Here is a 23219-nt window from a genome sequence, read left to right on the forward strand (position 1 = left end):
TTTATAGCAAGTCATGGATGGTAATGTATGCTTTCAACCCTGGCATTTTGAAGCTGAATTAGAAGAATCACAAATTTCTGGCCAGCTTGTCCTACATAGCAAGGACCTGTATCAAAAAGAGGGACAGAGGCAGGGTGAGGAAGAATTGGAAGGTCAAGCAGTTCATTTCCTGTGGTTTCACTGTCCAATATAAACAGGGCCAAAGTCTCTATCAGTGGATAGAGGATGAGAAATTAGGGGGGAAAGTCTGAGAGAAATGCAATCATTTCAGTGAACTCAAAGCTGCTTTATCAATGTCATGTTTGACTTAGGTGGCAGATTCTGCAAGAGCAACAGAAACCTATGAGCCTACCCACTAGAAGGTTAGACTTCAGGGGACAGTTGGATTTAAAACTCAGGGTCCACACATTCAGAGGATATGGGAAAGGGTAAGGCTGAAGATATGAACTCACAAATTACTGGCAGCCAAACAATAAACAATGCAACAACTGAGGAACATACAAGAAAACTACATTTAGCCAGCCTGCTGAGGACCCAGCCACCATGATATTGTCTTTTAAAGTACATGAACTTTTATGATAAAATCCAGGTGAAAATGAAGAAATTCCACAGGATTTATTTCTTTTTTTTAGGAAAGGATTTTTGTTGCTCTAAGTAATTATTACACTTCAGACATGTAAATCTTTTAAGTATTGTCTGATGGCACTGTGTGGAAAACTGATAAATAACTGAAACTTTTATTTGACCTCTTTCATTTTGCTACATACATATGTACAGTCAACCTGAAATTAGTTACTATTTAAAGTTGCATGAAGACAGTGGCAGGGAATGTGTTGTCAGAAGAGAGCTTGACTAGCAGAGAAGTATGGTAGAGGCTTGAAATCAACAGCTGTGCATTGATGGGGGATGTCCTTCTGTATGTGTTTCTCTTATTGGTTGATATTAACAGGAAGAAAAGATTTAGAAAGCTTTCACCATGAAGAGATGGTTAATGTTTGTATATATAAATATTTTGATCTGATTGAAACATGGCATGATTTATTGAATACTACACAGTAAGTATTCCATTACCATGTTTTGTTTTTATAAATCATTTAAAATAAAATTTTAAAGAGTCAATGCCAAATTGGTAACTTATAAGAAATGCCAGTATTCCAGCCAAGAAATAAGAAGTGTTTACTTAAACGAATGAAGAATAATCAAATAATGCAATAAATACCTAGAAGATAATATTTGGTGTGGGACTGGTATAGATATAAAGGATTCAGGACACCCAAACAGAATTGACTGAGTTAGTTGTTCTGTCATATCATTAGGATAAAATGGAGTTTCATCTTCAAAATCTGTAGGAATATGAATATCCCGAAGCAAAATGAGGTATGTGTGCACACGCGCGTGTGTAATATTTCCTTGTGTTTAATGACTATATTATCTGATCTAAAACATGACTATAATGAAAGTTGGTAATGACAGAGAAGTTATGAAGAACCACTCGCCTCCAGTGGCACTGAAAAGCATATTCTAGGGAGAATTTTTTTTTTAATTAAGGAACCTCTGGTCTTCTCTACAGCATCTTCTTGGGAGTGTGAGCCAGACTACACTTACATTCTGTGTCATATCTGATGGCTGTGACTGTAGCTCAAGCTGGTAAGTAGAGCTTCTTACTAAGTAAACAGAGTGGTCTTGAAATTCACAGGTAAATGGATGGTACTAGAAGAAACCATCCTGAGTGAGGTAACCCAGTCACAAAAAGACAAACATGGTATATACTCAGTCATATATGGATTTTAGAAATGGATCAGGATAGTGCCAGTCTGCACTTCCACTGACAGAGAGTCTGGGAAACTAAGAAAAGAAACTAAGAGAGATATACATGGTACCCCAGAGAAGAGGAGTGAAGCAAGATCTTCTGAACAGATGGGGAACACGGCGAGGAGTTGGGGGAGTGGGAGCTGGGATGAAGAGAGCTGGAGAAGAGGAAGAGAGAGTAGATCACGGGGGAACAAGAAGGTTGAGTAGGGAGTAGAATAGGGGGAAGAGGGAATCATAGGTTAGAAGACAGATAGGGCACCAGTGAGACCTCTAGTGATCTAAAGGGATGACACCAACTGGCAAGATAAGCAATAGTGGAGAGACCACCATGAATGCCCATTCCTGATAATGAACTTGATGTCTATAACCATCCTGGAGCCTTCATCCAGTGACTTATGGAAGCAGAGGCAAACACCCACAGTTAAACACTGAACTGAGCACATGGAACCCAGTGACAGAGAGAGAGGAGCAATGAGCAAAACCAACAGAGACAGCTGATCTGAACAATGGGGAGCTCTTAGACCCCAGGCCGACAACTGGGAGGCCAGCATGGGAATGATCCACACCCCCTGAGTGTGAGAGTGAGTGAGGAGGCCTGGGCAACCTATGGGGCCCTGGGCAGTGGATCAGTGTTCATCCTGGCATACAAACAGTCTTTGTATGTCCAAACACAAAGAGGGATGCTCTCTCAGCCTGGACTCTTAGGGGAGTGCCTGGACCCTACCCTGAGTGAAATGATAGACTCTAGATATCCCCTATGTGGAAGGAAGTGATGATAGGGTGGGAGGCTGGGGGGATGGTGGGGGTGCAGGAGGAGTGGAGGGAGAGGGAACTGGGATTGACATGTGAAGCAAACTATTTAAAATTAATAAAAAAAACTAGTGATAGAGGAGAGAGAGCAAAAGAAAAGAGGCTAATACCTTAATTGAAAGAGAAATTCAAAGGGAATGAATATTGTTAGCACCCCAAATAAAGGAGTTGACAGTGCAGAAAAAAAAATGGTTTCTGGTAGCACATTACTATTAGCAACAAATATCTGAAGACAAAAAGGAAAGGAGACAGGGTAAAAGAAAGCCATTCATTAGGCTGAGAAGGACAAAACTCCTATAGAAACCACTCTGAAGAAGACTCTGGAAAACACTGGTGACACTGGAGGAAGCTGAGTGACCTGTCCTTTCTGGAGTAGTTTAATGGAAAGTTCTCCAGAGTCCAAGGAAACATGACAAAGGTTTTCTCAAGGAAACACTAGAGATTATATTTAAGGGTCTTTGTCAAAGGTTCAGAGACACAAATCTGAGAGCATTCCAGAAAGTAACCAGTGTCTTCTTGCCAGAAAATATATAGCATCTCTTTGAAGAAAGGAGGTATGCTGCTTCCAGGCAAATATAGAGAACTGAGGGAACTAAAGTCAGTAAGTCCATGAGGAAGGCTCAAGACACCCTAAATTCCAAAGGACCTTGCAAGGGAAGTAATACTACAGCTGTATACTACAGCTATGTAATATAAGGGAGAGTATAACTTGGGATATAATAAAATAAGGGTATTCATTTGAAAATGTCTAAGTGCTTTAATGCAAAAAATAAGTTGTGAAATAAGCAAAATAAGAAAAACCAAACAAGCAAAAACATCCTGAATACTGGTATTATTTGGACTTTGGGTAACCCCAAAGTTATATGATGCTATTAATAGATCATATTTATATTGGAAGAGAGTTGGTCTCTGAGTTCATCATACACATAATAGTTTCACTCTTGGTAGCACTGCCAAATTCCTAAGTTCTACCTAGGGTCAATACATGTATTTATACAAAGTGATGTGACTTATTCCAATATTAACAATGTATATATTTTATACTTTTCAAATTTTTAATCAAGATATTTTTGTATGTTTTCTGGAAGGTTCCAAATATATACTTTGTATCTTGAGGGAAAAAGAAGTAAATTGGTTTACAGGTTAGTTTATATAAATTGATTTTTCTGATTGTTTGAAATGGAGGTTATTCTGTTCATTGTTTATTCTGGTTTGTCAATTTCAAGCAATTAAAAATTATAATTAATATAACACAAGCGATAGTGTTGGATTGTGATACTATAACTCTTAGGACTGAAGAATAACAAAGAAAGTGAGCCCAGAGTAGCTCCATTAATCCAGACCTTTGAAGGCCCTATTGTCATCCTCAGACCCAGATGTCTTCATGCACAATCTGACTCCCCATTCAACTCTGCTTGTAAAAAGAGGAGTTTTTTTTTCTGTAGTCACTACAAGTTTGCCCAGCAGAAGCAATCGTCCAATAGAAAACCAGGAAGTGAGAACTTCTATAGCATACACAAGGCATGAGAGCCTGGATTGCTCAATGCATTTTACCACAGAGGGTGGGGGCGACAAGGGTTATATCCGCATGGATAAAGTCAACAAATATTTAGAATGTTGTTCCTTAAAGAAGTTTACATAAACTATAAAATGACCCTAATTATATTCAGAAATTTCATATATTAGGAACTTATTTGTATTATTTTATATTTATTAGGAATATAATTTATCTAGATATTATTAGTCATAATTCATTAGTTATACTTTGAACTTACAGAAGAATTTTGTGTGTATGTATAGTTAACTAAAATTGTCAATAATCTACAGAAAAGTTACAAAAGATTTATTATTGTGTGAGTTTTGACTAAGAACTTAACTCCTGATTTGTCACCATAGAATAATAGCATAAAAACTGATATGTAATTTTCACACATCACACGATTTATTTCAGAAAGAATAATTTAAAGAATCATCTGATGACAACCATTGTTTAAACTATTTCTAATGTAGCCCCTGTTTTAACTAGGGTTTCTATTGCTGTGAGAGAAACCATGCCAAAGGTAACTCTTATAAAGGAAAACATTTAAATGGGAGAGGCTTACAGTTTCAGGGGTGTAGTACATTATCATCATGGTGGAATATGGCAGTGTGCAGGCAGACATGGTGCTGGAGAAGGAGATAAGAGTTCTAAATATTGATCCACAGGCGGCAGTAGGAGTCTGGTCACACTGGCAAGACTTAAGCTTATAACAAATAACTCAGAGCCCACCTCCACAGTAACAAGCTTCTTCCAACAAGACCACACCTACTTCAACAAGGCCACACCTCCTGTAATGCCACTTCCTATGGACCAAGTACTGAAACAAGTATTCAAACAAATGAGTCTTTACGGGCCATAACTACTCAAACCACTATCATCCCCCCACCAGTAGTTTACTCCTGGTACTCATTGATCAACTTTTTTCTTTTAACCAAGGATAAAAAGGTCTCTCTCTCTCTCTCTGTCTCTCTCTCTCTGTCTCTCTCTCTCTCTCTCTCTCTCTCTCTCTCACACACACACACACACACACACACACACACACACACTATAAAAGTAACTATGACTTCACAGTGATGATAAAATATGTTGACTGAATAACCTCCTACTGATATATATAGTAATGATCTCTTCCAACATGATATCACTATGTGTAATGCAGGCAAGATAATAAAATGCAGACGCCGCCGGGCGGTGGTGGCGCATGCCTTTAATCCCAGCACTCGAGTGGCAGAGGAAGGCAGATCTCTGTGAGTTCGAGGCCAGGCTGGACCGACAGCCTCCAAAACAATATAGAAAACCCTGTCTCGTAAAACCAAAAAAATAATAAATAAATAAATAAAATGCAGATGCCATCACCTGGGAAAAAGCCCAAGTGGTAAGCTACAAGCTGAAACGTTGATTTTATCATAACGGTTTTAGGCAATTGTTGAATTCTGTTATATATTTGAGTCCATGTCCTTTCCATTTTAAAATAAGGATGAATATTTGCTAAAACAAGCAAACAACTCACACATAGAAGCTTTCTGTAGAACCACCAGGGTCTGAAGAAGCTCCCATCTCCCTTTCTTTCTCAGTTATCCTCTCAATATCCACATATCACTATCATTTGCAAATCCCAATGTTTCGTATTTTAAGTTTCCTTCCTGTTTTTTCCTCTTTCAAGACAGGGTTTCTCTGTGTAGCTTTGGAAACCAGGGTAGCTTCACACTCAACAAAAATCCACCTGCCTCTGCCTCCCAAATCCTGGGATTAATGTTGTGAGCTACCACCACCCAGCTCCTTCCGTTTTTATAAAATTATGCATTATAAAAGTATTGAAAAATCAGATTAGGTTCTCAATGTACAATATTTTCCTACACCAAATCTTAGCAAGCTTTATTTTTACCAAAGATTCTGGTTTTTTCTTTAATCACGAGCCTTTCTCATCTCTCACACTCCATTAAGCTACACTTTTCCATATTCTACACTTTCATTGCTGTTGCAGGAGAGAGCTATATAGAAACTCTGCTTAAAGGCTTTTAAAAAAAGTGGGTTCGCTTGATTGACAGATCAAAGCAGGATTTTCACCTGAATGTCCGTTATGAGGAGTAAGTGAAACTTCCTGTCAAAGGAAGATCGACTTGGCTCTAGGAAGCAAACTTTTTGGCAACATCTGTGCATGGGAGAGACTGCTACTAGACACTACCCCATTGTTTGGTAATTGACTCTGACAGCAGTGAAAAATTAGAGATAGAGGGTTTAAAGAGATGAACAAGCAATACAAAAAGCCCAGGAAACAGAGAAGTCAAAGAAGATAAAACAACTGCATTGTTATTTTCTTCCTAGTGGCCAAATTGTATGCATTGAACTGAAAAAAGGCAGATGAGGGGAAAAAATCAACTGCATGCATAATAATAATGAAACAGGAGAAAAATCCAAAACAAATTTCGCCCAGATCCTTTCCACTCAGTTGCATTTGCAACTTCTGACATGGCACCTTACCCTTTTGTGAAGCTACACAGTTCACTCATTCATTCACATAACACAGAGAGCATTTATTAAACACCTACCCTGCCCAGGTGCTAATGGTACAGCTGTGAAGAAAGCAGTGCCTATCAAGGGGCTGACTCTGGTATCACTAAAAGGGTTGCAAATTCTGCTTGCAGTGAGAAAACTTTTAGATCATCAAACCAAGTTATCAAGTTGTTTGTACCCTACAGCCAGCAGCCAGCAACCTGCATTGGAAAATGGACTCTGCACATTCTTGACTGACTAACCTTAGGCAAGCTACTTATTAGCTATTTTGTGCCTCAGTTTATTTCTCAGTAAAATGGTAATAGGCGGTAATAGATTGCTGATATGTGTAAGAGTGTTGGCTCTTAGAGTAGTCTCTGCAGTAATAAGCACAGTGTAAGTGTAGGGCACTGTTTGATAAGACAAACAGATCCACATTTAACCTGTTAACAAGTAGCTGTAAGTTAAAAGGCATAGAAAACGAAACCCAAGGTTGAATAAGAACAGATTATTGATGTATTACTTTGCTTGGTTTGGATTATAAAAAGCAACTCAGGGGTTAAGCTAGTGACTGACTTGTAATGTGTTTCTCTGCCCCCACTTACTCTCCTGTAAAGAGGGGACAAACAGTGGCCTTCTCTACAGCAGTTCTATGAGGACTGGCAGAAATGGCCCATGCCAAGCTGCAGCAGTCCCGGATGAATAGGCAGTTACTGAATGGTGGCGGTTGTCACTGTAACCTGATCATATAGAGGGAGCAGCAAGCTCATCGTAGGAGAACAAGTCAGTGTATCTTGGCATGACTGTCACGAAGATTTCTTCAAACAGTTAAATGTGTGTTGACTCCATGAGTCCAAGAGCCAATGTAAGTGGACTTCCATAAATCTATTCTGTAGTGGAATTCTGTTACATTTACCAACCTCTCTTTTGCTAAATTTTGTAATTTTTAATCTGTATTTTTAACTGAAATTGACCATTTAAAATATCTTCTCTGATATATTATGTTAACAAGATTGTAATTGGATACTTATGAGGATTAAATCACTTATCCTTAAGTTTATGTTTCCTAAAGAGATTTCCTTTTTAAAAATATGGTAACAATCCCTATCTAAGGAATTACTGGTCTCAGTCCTTTAATGCTGTCTAGGTCAATTAATTGCTGTCTGTTATTTGTAAATTCCCTTCTTTAACAAATTCCATTTTCAATAAAATTTGTTTTCTTATGCCAAATTTGTTCTTCTCAACTGGCTCAAATCACAGTCATTTATTTTATCAAGTTCTTTAAATATATTAGTATATATTAACTCAGTAACCATTCCTAATTTTAATCTAAATTAAGTCAGTCATTCTTTACCCTTTTGCTATTTAACCTAGATTTCTTCGTTTCTATCTTAGCCTTTCTACTGATATTTCAGATACTGTGGTGTTATACTAGTCACCTCAAATTTAAACTCCTAATGTTAGTGAGTTCATATATTTATTTTCTTTTTGTTATTATTGTTTTATTTTGTTTTTCTTAAGCTTTGTTCCATTATTCTTTGTTGGAATTCTTGGGTTGTTCAAATAATCAATTCCCTGGAAACTGTCAAACCTGTAACTTTCTTCTAAGTACTGTTTTCTTTTCAATAACTATAAATTTGGGAACATAGCCTCTGCAATATCACTTTATCATAAATATTGAGATTTCCTTTTTAATTCCTTCCCAATTCTCTCTGTAGTCTACATTCGAACTAATATGTCTTAGATATATTATATATGAGCTTTTCATTCAATTTCTTTGATTACTGACTTTGAGACTGAATCTATCATTGAGAGAAAATTATAATTTTTTCCACTAATTCTGTGCAGGGAATTCTCTAGAATTCAATGTTCACAACGTTTATATCAAACTTCATAGTTTACACAAAATCATATTCTTTAAAAGGTTGTGAAGAAAATGTGTGTGTGTGTGATTTTTTTTCAAATGTTCACCTAATTTAGGTAAGACTATCTTTATATAATACCCTATATTTGATCAAGATTTCAAGATTGATAGGTGATGTCACTTCAGGAAAATCAATATTAATTTCAAAGAACCAGCAAGGATTCTACTAAGAAATAATAATAATAATAATCTTGTAAATGTATGTTACATTCATATGTCCGTATTCCTACAGAGACACAAATGTAAAAGAAAACTCTAAGGACACATACAAAAAGCCAAATCGCTCACTGTTTTAGTCACAAGCAATTAAAATTCAATGAATTACTGTTTTTCTCCATGAATTCTGTCTTTATTTTAAAAATCTTATTTATGATATTATTTAATTCCAAATGATAAGCTTGGAGCTCTAATGTCTGACAAATGAGAGTTTGTTCTAACAACAACAGTGGGCTTGATTATTAAATACTGCTAACTACTAAGATATTGAAACAAAATTGTCAGATAAATGTGAAATGTATAAAGAAAAAAAACAGTAGATTTATTAATGCACTTATATACAAAAGGAAAATATCAAGGATTACATTTCTGTCACAAACTTTAATATTCTCTTAGCTTGACTCTAGTGGCAAAAGAATGTTACTTTCCTGGAAAAAAAAGAATGTTACTTTCTTTTTTTTTTTTACTTTTTATGCTTCCTATGAGAATTTCATGCAAAATATTTTACCACAGTCTTTTCAATCTTCCAACAACTTTTATATCCCCCTCCCTTCCCACACAACTTCATGCTATTTCTCTTCCTTAAAAAGAAGTTTTTCAGCATAGTTGTGAACATGCAAATGTGTCAACTAGGAAGTGTTTATAAATTGTGTGGAGTTACACTTACTGATGCACTCAGTCACGGTTTTAATAATGGTGGTCTATTTTCTTAGAGTTTTTACAAACAAAACCAGAATAGGTGTAGAGGTCTCTGAAGCAGTAGTTAATCTGACTTCAAGATATGTGTGAGAGTGAATTCTAATTTATTTATCCAGACCAGAGTTTCTGGGAAGCTTCCATTTAAAGCAGTTTTGTGCCGAAATGAAACTTGTTTCTCACAGTGGTTGTTAACAGTGAAAGAAATTACAGTTGATTTCATGATTACATTACTCTTACTCTTTCTCTTAAATTGTATTTATAGTTTCCTCTTCTGTTCCTGCCTTTACCTTCCCATGTCTTTCTCTTTTCTGCAGAAAAAATTATGACATCAACATCCAAAGGCATTCTTCGTCCATTTCTAATCGTCTGCATTATCCTGGCCTGCTTCATGGCATGTCTACTTATTTACATCAAGCCCACCAACAGCTGGGTGTTCAGTCCAATGGAGTCTGCCAGTTCTGTGTTGAAAATGAAAAATTTCTTCTCCACAAAAACTGATTATTTTAATGAAACCACTATTCTGGTTTGGGTGTGGCCGTTTGGGCAGACTTTTGACCTTACATCCTGCCAAGCCATGTTCAACATCCAAGGGTGCCATCTCACTACAGACCGCTCACTGTACAACAAATCCCATGCGGTCCTGATACACCACAGAGACATTAGCTGGGATCTGGCTAATTTACCTCAGCAGGCTAGGCCACCCTTTCAGAAATGGATTTGGATGAACTTAGAGTCACCCACTCATACCCCTCAAAAGAGTGGCATTGAGCACTTGTTCAACCTGACTCTAACTTATCGCCGTGATTCAGATATCCAAGTGCCTTATGGCTTCTTGACGGTGAGCACAAAACCATTTGTGTTTGAAGTGCCAAGTAAAGAGAAGCTGGTGTGCTGGGTCGTGAGTAACTGGAACCCCGAGCATGCCAGGGTCAAGTATTATAACGAACTCAGCAAGAGTGTTGAAATCCACACCTATGGGCAAGCCTTTGGAGAATACGTGAATGATAAAAACCTGATCCCCACCATATCTACTTGTAAATTTTATCTTTCTTTTGAAAACTCAATTCACAAAGATTACATCACAGAAAAGCTCTACAATGCATTTTTGGCTGGCTCAGTACCTGTTGTCCTAGGACCATCTAGGGAAAACTATGAGAATTATATTCCAGCTGATTCGTTCATTCATGTGGAAGATTATAACTCTCCCAGTGAGTTGGCAAAATATCTGAAGGAACTTGACAAAAACAACAAGTTGTACCTTAGTTACTTTAACTGGAGGAAGGATTTCACTGTCAACCTCCCACGATTTTGGGAATCACATGCCTGCTTGGCTTGTGATCATGTAAAAAGGCACCAAGAGTATAAGTCTGTTGGTAATTTAGAGAAATGGTTTTGGAATTAAAGTTTCCATCACTTTGAAATTTAAGGAAATGTATTAATGTGACATTATACAAGTTGTGAGGATAAGAAGAGAAACACTTTGCTTTCGTGTCACAGTTTATTTTTATTGTCCTCCCTTGAGTAACATGTATATTTTGATGGAAAAATTTTAAGAGCTCAGAATTAGAAATAACTCAATTTGGTTTTAAATTATCCTGTATATATGTGATAATGAACACTGAAAATAATTTATTCTCCACTTTCATATGTACACATTATTTTTTCGTATTTTATAGTAAGTTTATGGTTCAGTTGTTTCTACATTGATCAGATCTTTGATCTGTTTGGGAAATGGGTATCCTAAAATATGAAAGATTTTTACAAAGTATTATAATGTCTAGATTCTAGCTTGCATAATGGTAACAAAGAAGGATTAGAGTATCACTTAATTCTTAACCTCTTTGAGTTCAGAGTTGACACTGTGTGTAACTGATGTAGTATTTAATTGTTTACCACATTTATGAAGACATTTATTCATGTAGTAAATAAGAAAGATATGAAGTAGAAATGTTATTAGACTTCACATTCATTTTCATTAAGTTGTTTTGCAAATTAAGACTCTCAATGTTGTAAGTTAAAAAGTATCCAAGAATTTGGAGACACACAATTTTATATGATATTCTTAATGCCTAATAACACCTAAAAGAAGATTTGATTATTCCCATTCAAATCTTGAGCATAGTCATTGTTGTAAAAATTAAGAATTTCTTTATATAACAAAAAAGATATCTGGAAATATAAATAAAATATGTAAATTGTGCCATTTACATAATTTTAATTACTTCATCCATTTGTAGTATTTTCCAAAGCATCTATATTTAAAAGTTTTACTTTTCCATATTTGATAATGAATAGATATAAAACTTGAAATGTCTATCATTTCATTTAAAATGTATTACCAATGTATCTAATATAATAAAGTGGAAACCTTCAAGGAACAGACAATACTGACACAGAGTAGGATTTCAATATGTGTTTATTACATAAATTAATTAACAGCATTGAAAAGTCAGGGATAATTTTTGTTTCAAAAAAGGAACAGTTCTAGCCTGTGACTATTAATTGAAAATTATCTTTTTATTCCATTTTAAAAATTGTTCATACATAGCACATGTTGCTATAATATTCAGGGCTTTACAGAACCAATATAAACTTATTATTGCACTGAATTTGGGGGCATGTTATCCATGAACTTTCACCTGCCTGAAGAAATTCTGTAAGTTTAGAGGAGTTAGATGGGCATATACAGATACAGTGGATTAGAAAAAAAATACTGAAGACTCTCAGAGAGAATTATTCTCTAAAGCATTCCTAATGCTTGTCTTCTACTCTGGTCCATATCTACAGAAAACGTAATGTTCTCATTACATCCAATTGTAATCAGATCTTGGCTCATTCTAATTTTCCTATTACCTGTTACAATCAACAGAACATATACTCCCTCTAGATTAGAGGGAGGGTAGAGGTCAGTTCAGCAAGCAGGAACTGTGTGCCCCATTTGAAAATGAGTTTCCCTGTCATGGGAATGATTTGAGTAAAGAAAATCTCCATAATTAAACAGAAGCTTTGATCCCACATTCATTTTTCTTTTAGACATAACTGCACAGGTAATGTAGTCAGCCCAAAACTAACACAGAAAAAAAATGAAAAGATGCTGTTACTGCCTTTAAAGGGCTTGTTACATAGAGATTCCTGTAAGTTCCATCTTGTATGACTCGCAATGGAGATTGTATGAATCATTGCTAATTTAATTGAAAAAAACCCTCTAGAAAATGTATTCAATTGCTTAGCTACTCAACCTGTGCTGGAACTTCAAGCTCTTTCTCTTCATTTGACCCAACATAGATTTTATTTGTTCTGTCCATACATATATATGGTGCACATACATAGATAACTTTCTTTAAAAGCTCTGTAATGCATTTATTTGTTTAACAGTCAATCCCATACTTTTACATTTGTTCGTTATGTTTTTGATCCACAAAATGTAGGTACCTAAAGATGCAAAGCCAAGCTTAGGAAGTATTTTTTCTAGAGCCTGAAAAGTATTTGTCATTGTTTCCATCCACCATTACTAAACTGGATGCTAAGGTATTTGTCTCTTCTGTTGACAAAGAGTGTGACCTCATTCTTGGACTGAAACAAAAAATAAATGCCAGTAATATAAGCCAAACCACAGCAACAAGTATTCTGCTAGTGTATCTGTCCATTGAGAGCCTAATTCCAAGCCATAAAAATGGGGGTCCAAATTTCAAGTGAACAGTGAATGAGCCAGCTTTTTAACTAGAAGAAATCACAGCCATATTTGGAAGTTAAACACTTCTTCCAATCTGTGAGTTAATTAGATATAAAGCCATTATTTATCCTTGACACATGCTGAAAGACAGGCATGTGAACCCCACACATAGCGATAGTAGAGATTAGAAATTAATGGTCCTATTGCTATTAATCTCATGTTTGTCTCTGCTTCCTCTACATCGTACTGGACAAATATGACCCAATTCCTAGAATGTGAATATCACATTAGCATGTAGGATGATAGGTTCTGGGACTTCAACTTTTACATATGTAGTAAACAAAAATTTTAATGTTGGCAGTCTTTCCGATTTAGCAGTTGAACTTTAGCAGAACGAATGAGCTTTGCTATGTGTAACTGAGACATAACCACTGAAAAGTTATGCCAGTGACTACTCTTTTAATAAGTACTATGACTCACAATTTCTTTAAGGATAACTCATGTGGAAGATAAATTGATGCAGCCAATTTGGCTTGCTGTTGATTATAATAAAGACAGATAATATGCCTGGGAATGAACAATGGCTCTAAAAAGGTCATGGATAAACTTTCCTTCAAAGTGCAGAAAGTCATTATCACCAGTGCTCTGAATATTAATTGTCAATTATTGCAGGCCTTATTAGTAAGCATATGTCAATAATTATTTTAAGCCTTACTGATGAGAACATGTACTTTATTATCCATATCTATCCATATACATATTTAAAGAAGGAAGGCTATGACAGCCATATTTTTAGAATGGTCATGACTTGATATAAAGTAAACATATAAAAAATCTTAGTGGGAGAATAGCAACAGCTTACAAGGTTCATATTTATTGTAAAAAGCATAGCCCTAGAATGTATGGAGCCTAGTCCAAAACCATTGAGATGTAAAATGACAGATTATTTGGCTATCATTTTCTGAGCCTTTAAATTCTTTCTTCTAATTAGAGATAAAAATGGAGGAACAAAATATAATATAACAGGATATAAATAACTGAGTTTTTGTATACTTGTCTACGTTCAGACTAAATCAAATGGTGGCCATTTACCCAGAAAGTGTTTGGTGTGCATTAATCTTTCATAAAGTTAAGCTCCACATGTTTTTACTTCATACTTGATCATGTTTGTTGACTCTCCTGAACCCTAACCTCAAGAGAAGGGGATCTTAAAATGTGTAGGCAAACTACTGAATATAAAAGACATTAAAAGATAAAAGATAAGTAGTTCCTGATAAATGAGGGTTGCTAATAAATGATAGTAAATGGTTACATCAATGAAATTTGTGGACATGCAAATAATTTTAATGTAATCAAAATATCATCTTCTTTGGGTCAAATGGAAATATTAGCTTTACTATTAACATTGCTTCCTAGGTACAAAGGGCAGTCAGGATAAATTCTTCTTACCATGCTTTAAGAATCCAGGAGGGGCTGGAGAGATGGCTCAGTGATTTAGACCATTTTCTGCTCTTTCAAAGGTCCTGAGTTTAATTCCCAGTGCCAACGTAGTTCACCATTATCTATAATACGATCTGATGCTCTCTCTGGCATGCAGGTACACATACAGAGTACTCATACATAAAATATAAATATATAACATTTTAAAAAGAGCCAAGAAACTAAAATATTAAGAAAGATTAAACTTGAAACTTGTTGGTGTTCTATTTTAATATTGATCATTCACTGATTGTTTCTAATAGAAATGAAAATATTATGTAAAGAGGATGCAGAATGAAGTTCTATAATAAGTAAATGTGTATTGCCAAATGTGAGAAGGGAAAACAGTTTTACCTTTCGTTCCTTGTTAATTAAATTTGTTGTATTGTGAAGGTACTGCAAATATCAGTGAGCCAGGTGATTTTTCTATTGTGGATATCTCCCCTTTAGAGATTGTATGGCACTTTGAAAATAGGTAAGCTCCACTACTATCCAAAGTATGGTCCCTCTTTGTAATGCATATTCAACCCATCCATATTCACAAGCAGTTAATAGAATCTAAATGGGACACACTGTTAAACTAGAAATATAAGTAATTCTACCCTAGGCTATCACTGCAACAAATTGTAGCCTAGAGAAAGTCACTTAACCTCTCTGGAAGACTACATTCATAAGGATTCCTTTGACACCTTGCTGTTTAATATAAGGCCTAAATTGATATGTCCTTAAATTTAAATTTCAAATTTCCTTGGCCATCTAAAAATATTTTTGGAAGTTAATACTGCAAACAGAATTGCTTCTCATTTCTCTACAATATATAAAAAATTAAAGTATTAAACTGATTGCTTTAATGACAGAAAAACATAATCTTGTTTCTTTCCTGAAACTTACAATGTAGCAAGTGCTCAATTATTCCCTTCATATTCTTCTCTTATGTCTTTTGTAATACAGAGCTCTCTGAGAACTTGATTGCCTGTAAAAATTAACCATATATTGTAACCTATTCTAGAGTATTCAGATAGATATTTCTGCAATATTGAAATTCCTACAACAATAAAACTATTTATTGATGGAAAACTTAGGAAGCCAGTGGAATCAAGTCAGGCAGTTCTTTACCAACAGTAATATATGGTTTGAGGGCATAAGATAGTGTATATTTAGAAATTTCATTCTTTTAACATTTGACTAACTAATTTCCATTCATTGAACATCATTCGAATGTATTTTAATTTAAAATGAAATTCCCTATCACTAATCTTTTAAAACATTGCCCAAAGCCATGTGATCTAGAGTTTCCAATAGATGTTTACTAATAACTAATAATACTGACAAGTGGTTCTTGTTCCATGCAATTGGAACCTCTTCAATTATGAATGAAAAAGAAAAAAAGGAAGGAAGAAGCCATGCTATTAGTACAAGTTATCCTGTGCTTGACAGAGTTTCTCAGACCCACATTTGCCTTGGGGACTCCCTAGATCAATGGTATAAGAATTATTTACATCATTTTAATATTGTTATAATATATACCATTGATGCCCTTGGTCTGTATTTTAGGGGTTCCCTAGACAATTCTGAAACGTTGCTACTTTGGTAGTCTGTGTCCTGCTTATTAACTAGAAATAATTCTATATTCAAATAACACAGGCATGAGATACTGCCCTATTTTGGCTCACTTGAATTCTTCTTAAATATATTGATAAGTATTACCGTATTTCATAACTCAAGATGTTCCTCATGCCTACTTGTTTTTGAACAGTTATGCTTTTCTTCAGCTATTCCTATGATTTAGGACAAACTATTTACCATTTCCATCTGTTTGTCTGGGAAATTTTTCTTTCATTCTCTCCCTTAGTTTTTAAATGCACTTTAAAAAATTTTTCAGCACAAAAACAAAGGTAGACAGTTATTAGGATCTTTTGTAGCCATCAAAGCATCATACATTTTTGACCAATTGCTTTTCTGGGTTTCAGCAATCTGTGTGATAGTTAGGACATGGCAACAAGTTATAGCGCTGTAGATTTCCACAATCATGTATTTACAATTAAGTATGAGCTACGCTATTCACTAGCTGTGCTTGAACTCTTCATCTGTGTTAGTATCAGGTTTTGTATATGTATATAAAAGGGGTAGCCTATTTTGAAAATGAATGCATCTCTAAAATAATAGACAATGATATATCCAAATAGGTATGTGTACATGTGTGAGTGTTCTACCACTAACATAAACCCTTGGTTGTAAAAGAGAATAAGAGAAATATGGAACATACCAAAAATTCAGCTGTATCACCTGTTGATGCTAAGATGGCAGCTCATAAAAATTACTGAAAATTTAAACAAGTCAAAGGGCAAATACTCAATAGAAGGGACATAAACAAACATAGTGTGGAAGCATGCAATGACATCTCTGAAATTTTGGAGAGTATTGGGAGGGGTGGTGGGTGATAGCAGCGATGGAGAGACATCACTTGTCTCACTAAGCAAGTATACCATCTCCTATAATAAGCATGCCTACTTTTTCCACACTGTTATGAGAAACAAATAAGTTAGTATTAATTTAGCTTTCTAGCAGTTCAGACAGCTAAAATTCAAGAATAGAATCGCAGAAATATTCTTAGAGATCAGTTTCTGAAGAGGAAGTCACTCTTAGAAACATCCAACAACCTGACTGAATACTCCACATCAACTGTTGCAGGCTCAGGCACAGAACTAGTTAAGGGTAATTTAATTTGCAAGAGAACCCAGCCTCCCTTTACCTTTCCTAAAGATTGCAGAAAGTGAGAAAGTCAAAATGTTGAGATGTAAACTCATTAAACAAAAATTAATTTGTTCAGTGATATAGACGTGCAATGATTTAGCCAGGCTGTGATTAAGATTCTCCAAATTGCATGATAAATAGGGTTTTGACATAAACAATCTCAACCATGCATATATATAGTTTTTAAACTGAATGACCCAAAGAGATACTCTTGAGGAAATTTTTCACATGTAAAAAGGAAAGATATTTGAAATAGCATGTTATCTATTTTTAACTGTTTCTTTAAAAGATATTAGAAATGCTATATCTTATTAGATAACCTCAAAATTTGAGTTGGTTTGCTGAAACCTCAGGCAACTTAATAATTTTGAATTAGTTGACTATGTCATGGACATTAAGAGACTACTACTATAGTTTTAATTGTGAAAAGCATAAAAAGTGAGAAAAAAGTGTTACAGATGATTTCTATATAATCTAAAATTGGAGAAGCATGTTGTCAACTTTTCTACACATGAATTCCATTTAGATTAATGAAGGTGTAGAAGATAAATATTCAGGTGTGGCAAAAATGGTTCACAAAGATTCAATTAATATCAAGTACCTGGGAATACTTACTATGTAAACAATATATGAAAGTTAAAGTTCATCCCCCTTTCTCAAACTGACTTCATAAATCCCTTGAGCTCATAGTTGCGACAATCCTGGAGATGACATTATTGTCAATGTGAGATCACCAAAGGAGTGCTCATGTGGGTTAGTATATTTTGAATTTCCATGGACTATAATGAGATTAGAGTCCAGACAGCCAGATTGTCTACATAAAACTGGAAGCCATCTACTTTATAAGAAAACATGTGATTTATCACGGATTCTAATGCATTGGTTTAAAAAACAATGTTTGTCTTCTTTTTCTGTCCCTTAAAATCACATGTCATGGATAATAGAGTGTGACAATACAAATATATATATATATATATATATATATATATTGTTTTGTAGAGTCCCTAACAATCAAAGCATGTGTGGAGAATAATGGTAAAAGGCAACACTCTCTTTCATAAATATCCATATTTTTTAAACTCTATTATCTTCTCAGTAGTAATGTGGTTTATTCTGTATCTATACCAGCATGGGATGAAGGAGTGCTTTTTTTGAACACAAGATAAAGATGTAACAAGTTTAAATTTAGACCCAGGTTTAAGTGTGCAGAAAGAAGAAAGCATCAAGAAGGAACAAGAAAATGTGAAGTAAACTCTTGATCAAAGTCCATTTTAGCTTTTAGTACCTGTAGTGTAATTTGTTAGCATTTCTGAGCCACAGATTTCTCATCTATTATCCAAAGGTGATAGACTGCTGTTATATTCACCTAAGAAACTCTTGATAAATATGGACATTGATCAGAAATCCTGATCAGAAATATGGGCTACCATATATTCTAGACTTTCTCTCCATGCCTTCTTCCAGGTGACTATGTTCTGTAACTAGTGAAAAAGACTCAGACCATTTCATTTAAAGCTTGGAATAAGAAGTTGCTACAGAAGAAAGTTGTAGTGAAGATCCACAAAGGAAGAACATTGAATGTGCCTACCACCTTGACTCTGTCCAAGGTAGCCATGTAGACCCTAGCCAACGCTTGTCTTGAGTAATTCAAGTTATTTTCATAAAGGAACTAATCCTCAAGGAATGGAGGTCAGAGAAAATACAGTAAAACAAAATGTGCCAATTCTTCCAGTATGTAAATTGTAAGGATCAGTAATCCATAAACTACTTCTAAATCAACTGTATGTTCTACTATTGTAATGTAATTTGCACTATGATATTGTCATGTTCAAGCAAATTTAAAATGCTCTCTAATGCCAAATGTAGAGTTCATAGGTTCATGTTATTTCTTATAAGAATGACATTGCATTGTGCCAGTTGTTTAATGCTCTTAACTTTCCCTGGGTGTGTTATTATATTCAGATCCAACAGGGTTGTTGTAAGCACACTAATTAGTCATCTAGGGTTTTATAGATAAAATCATACATTGATCAGAAATCACTTTTCTACTTATTTTTTTGTAGAGTATTTTTCCACACTTGAAAAAAACATGATTATTTTATATCAAACATCAGCTTTTCTTTATAATCTTATTTTAGTAGCCAACGCATGCTTGAAATAAGATGTTATATAGTATATGATAATATTAAGATCGTATTTGTAAGTGAAAAATATGCATGCTGTGATGAATCTTGCAGCTTTGGGGTGTACTTTTCCATGGCCACCTTACATGCAAGCTTTTTCTTAATCTGTGTGCATGATTCACAAGTCCCTTTTCAATATTTACAAAATGATATGTGACTCTCAGTGCTGATGAGCCCCTGAGACAAGGTGCAATACTGTTCTGCTTTAGGTTTTCTTCCAACGTTGCATCATAGTGTTATACATTTTCCCAGAAAACATTTTCTTGAAGTTGCTGACAATTAACAACAAAATAATTTGCTGGTAAATCTTACAGCTGACTACAGAGCAAGTTAATGTTTCAGAGTAAGAAGAAGTGACAGAGTCATTTTCCAAGTTCCATTATATGAATACAATATTCTGGCAGCTTTTTGTATAATCAAAAAACAGCTTATCATTTTTTGAAACACTGCCAAATCAGTACTACTGCCAAAAGGGAGAAACACTAAGTTGCACCTCCATTACAATAACTTCAGCAATAACAGACTATCCAGATCACAGCTGATTGGTACAGCAGAGATAGAGAAATAGTAGACTGAATCTTTTCTTTCTTGTTAATTTGCAAAATGTAGAAGGAGTATGAATTTTGCCAACAGAGACATGACTTTACATGCTGATAATTCACAGAAATCTCTGAAAATAAAACTCATGCCATTCTGGGAAGGATGTGTCTAGGCATTTTGTTTGTTTGTTCTGATTTGTTTCAGAAATATAATTGTGTTTTTGAAAGACCTAATTTCAAGCAGGTGATATGTGTAGACCAACCTCTCCCTATCCATATCTTAACACATAAGGGTAGAAAATAGCATTCAGGAATTCAAATCACCAGTAAAAACATTCACAAGACTGTAAGATGATTTCACTGTTATGTTATCAAAGCAATGGAAACCCTAGTTATCTATTTATTTGCTTATTTATTTATTTACAAAATATTGCTTCTTTGGAGTCTAATTTTAACAGAAAAAGTGAAATTAATATAATGCTAAGAAAATTGACTCTATTGACTTACTATTCTAAGTCAAAATTCTGAAGCTGAATCCTGCTATAATACAAAAGTAAAGCATTGATTGAAATAATGAACAGGCTGCTAGTCCAGTCAGAGAGGATGACTACAGCAGTAATGTTATCACAAGTGTGACCAGCCTGGCCTGCCACAGAAAGGATGGAAGAACCATTCGTTCACAGCATTACAGGTGTGTGAAAGGATGACAATACAATTCATGATACTGTAGGTGTGTAACACTCAGCAAACATCTGGTCTGGTCTTGTAATTTGATACTGCATGCATCCCTTCATTGAATTTACCTGTAAACAACAAACCTTGTGGCAGCTAAGCAAATATTTTAATAAGCCATGAAAGGCAAGATGTCATAAGAAATCTGTACTTTCATCTATTTGGAGAAATTTTACTGTTCATAAATTAATCTGGAGTTGCGTTGCCACTTGAAATTTCCTTCCCTTAAAAATATGCCATTACAATGTATGTTGCTGTTCATTGATGTCTTATGAGGCTTGCATCTATTTGATGCAACTGCTACACTTTTGTGAAATTTTGTTTAGCAATGAATTGTTTTTACAATCTGCATAAAGATTCTAATGCAGAAGCAAATGTGTGAAGAATTTGAACCTGTATGTAAGGAGTCTCTTCCTTATGTCACATTTACTCTATTCAATGTAAATACCTCACTGATTTGACACTGGAGTTATTAGATGTGTAAATAATGATGTTCTATTTGGGCCTAATGGATTCCTGTAATGTGAATATTTAAAATAAAAAATTCAATTTAAAAATACATTAGTTAGTTTTGGTTATTTACAATGACTACATTCAATTTATCTCCCCAGACTTTATTTTCACTCACATGCAAATCTAGATATGCTGATATTGAATTAAAAATATACTTATCAGACTACACATTCATTATAGATATCAAACTAAGCATCAACAAGTAATGTACACACAGAAATTCTTTAATCATTGTTTTAATGGGTACAATGCTGCAATTAGATGGATTCATAACTGGATTTCTGTGCATGGAGATCAGGACAACCTCATTCTGTCCTAATCCTAACTTTAAAGTCTTTGTTATTTGTTTCCTGCATTCTCTGGTTCTCTACATCCTCAACTAAGTCTTCTAATTTAGTCCTGCAGAGTCAAAAATAGCTACAATCTCAATACTTATCCATTGTGGCTATCTTCCAACCACCCGATTCTATCTTCTGATTTCCCTCCATCATCTAATAATGTAAACACCACTACAGCACATCTCCCTTCTGCCATTCTTTATGCAATGGTGTTGATATAAATTGCAAATCTGATTATTTTTCCTTACATTGAATTCTCTTAAATATGACAACTAAATTCTGTTTTGCTGCCATTGGCTTCATTAAGTTGACATAACTTCAAAGAATTTTTACCTGCACTGACCAACTCCTCAAAGTTTCAAAATCCAGGTTTGACATTATCACGAATAATAGAAATAAATAAATAACAAAATATGTCAGAGGAAAAATTCAGCTACAGTGTATCTAAACAGCAATCCCCATTCCCCTGCCCCTCAAACTCCCACACTTACTAAGGTCCTTCACGGATTTGTCCATTTGTAGGTAAACTCCTCATTTGGTAGCAGGTCATTTTGTTCTTTGATATTTGACTTCCTCACAATTTTTCTGTACTCTTCTTTGCTTCTAACTCATCCTGTAACGGAAGTTTTCCATATCACCCACTTCCTAGGCAGTCTTGCCATTGGCACCTTCAATGTAATTCCCTTCCCAGATACTTTCTCTCCCTGGTGAAGTCCTCACATTACATTCAAAGAAAGGCATACTATGACTCAAAATATATTCCAAACATAAAATATTTCAAATTATTCTAAAGCAAAAGACATCAGAAAAGTAGCTGTCATTTTTGCATAAGTGAGAATTTACTCAGCAAGTTAGATAAGCACTTCAATGGATATCTGACCAAACTCTTAGACAAATACAGTAAACAAGCTTTGTAATTTTTATGGCATGTTAATGAAAATAAGTATTGGTATATATATATATATAAATATGAAAATTTGAAGAGCTTGACATACAAAGTAATAAATGTATAGTAGTTTACATGATTGGAGCTTCTTCAAAAGATTTGTAGTCCCAATTAGTCAGTTAACAGCAACAAACAATGGACTAAAACACTGGTTATATTTCATAATATAGATTATAAAAGTAATAAAAATATCACCATGAGTATACAAATCAAATTACATAAATGAAAAAAATCCTCAAATAATTTTTAAAATGTCAGCAATGCACATGGAAAACAGCTTGTTTTCAGGAAAATATGTGGAGACAAAATATTAAGTAGTCTGTTTTAATATGAGGCATAGTGCTCTATGAATTCCAGGATAAAGAAAGAAATAAATAAAGAAATCAAAGACTTCCTAGAATTTAATGAAAATGAAGGCACAACAACCCAAAACTTTGGGATACTCTGAAAGCAGTTCTAAGAGGAAAGTTCATAGCACTAAGTTCCCACATGAAAAAACTGGAGAATAGCCACACTAGAGAATTAACAGAACACCTGAAAGCTCTAAAACAAAAACATGCAAACTCAC

General features: G+C 34.7%; 1 protein-coding gene across 2 annotated transcripts in view; it reads left to right on the forward strand.

Moving 5' to 3' along the window:
- The window catches only part of Fut9 (fucosyltransferase 9), a 195783-nt gene extending 174370 nt beyond the window's left edge, over positions 1-21413 (forward strand). The window contains exons 1-3 of one of the 2 annotated variants that reach the window (XM_013110435.2): positions 1565-1647; positions 7273-7520; positions 9809-21413. In XM_013110435.2, the coding sequence (XP_012965889.1) occupies positions 9817-10896 (1080 nt within the window). In that variant the 5' untranslated portion in view covers positions 1565-1647; positions 7273-7520; positions 9809-9816 and the 3' untranslated portion in view covers positions 10897-21413. Of the gene's footprint in view, positions 1-1564; positions 1648-7272; positions 7521-9808 lie in introns of those variants that run through there. The other variant, XM_013110434.3, reaches the window with a different exon arrangement.
- The last annotated feature ends 1806 nt before the right edge of the window (positions 21414-23219 follow it).

Source organism: Mesocricetus auratus, unplaced genomic scaffold, assembly GCF_017639785.1.
Source record: "Mesocricetus auratus isolate SY011 unplaced genomic scaffold, BCM_Maur_2.0 Super-Scaffold_6730, whole genome shotgun sequence".
In the NCBI taxonomy this organism is placed as follows: Eukaryota; Metazoa; Chordata; class Mammalia; order Rodentia; family Cricetidae; genus Mesocricetus; species Mesocricetus auratus.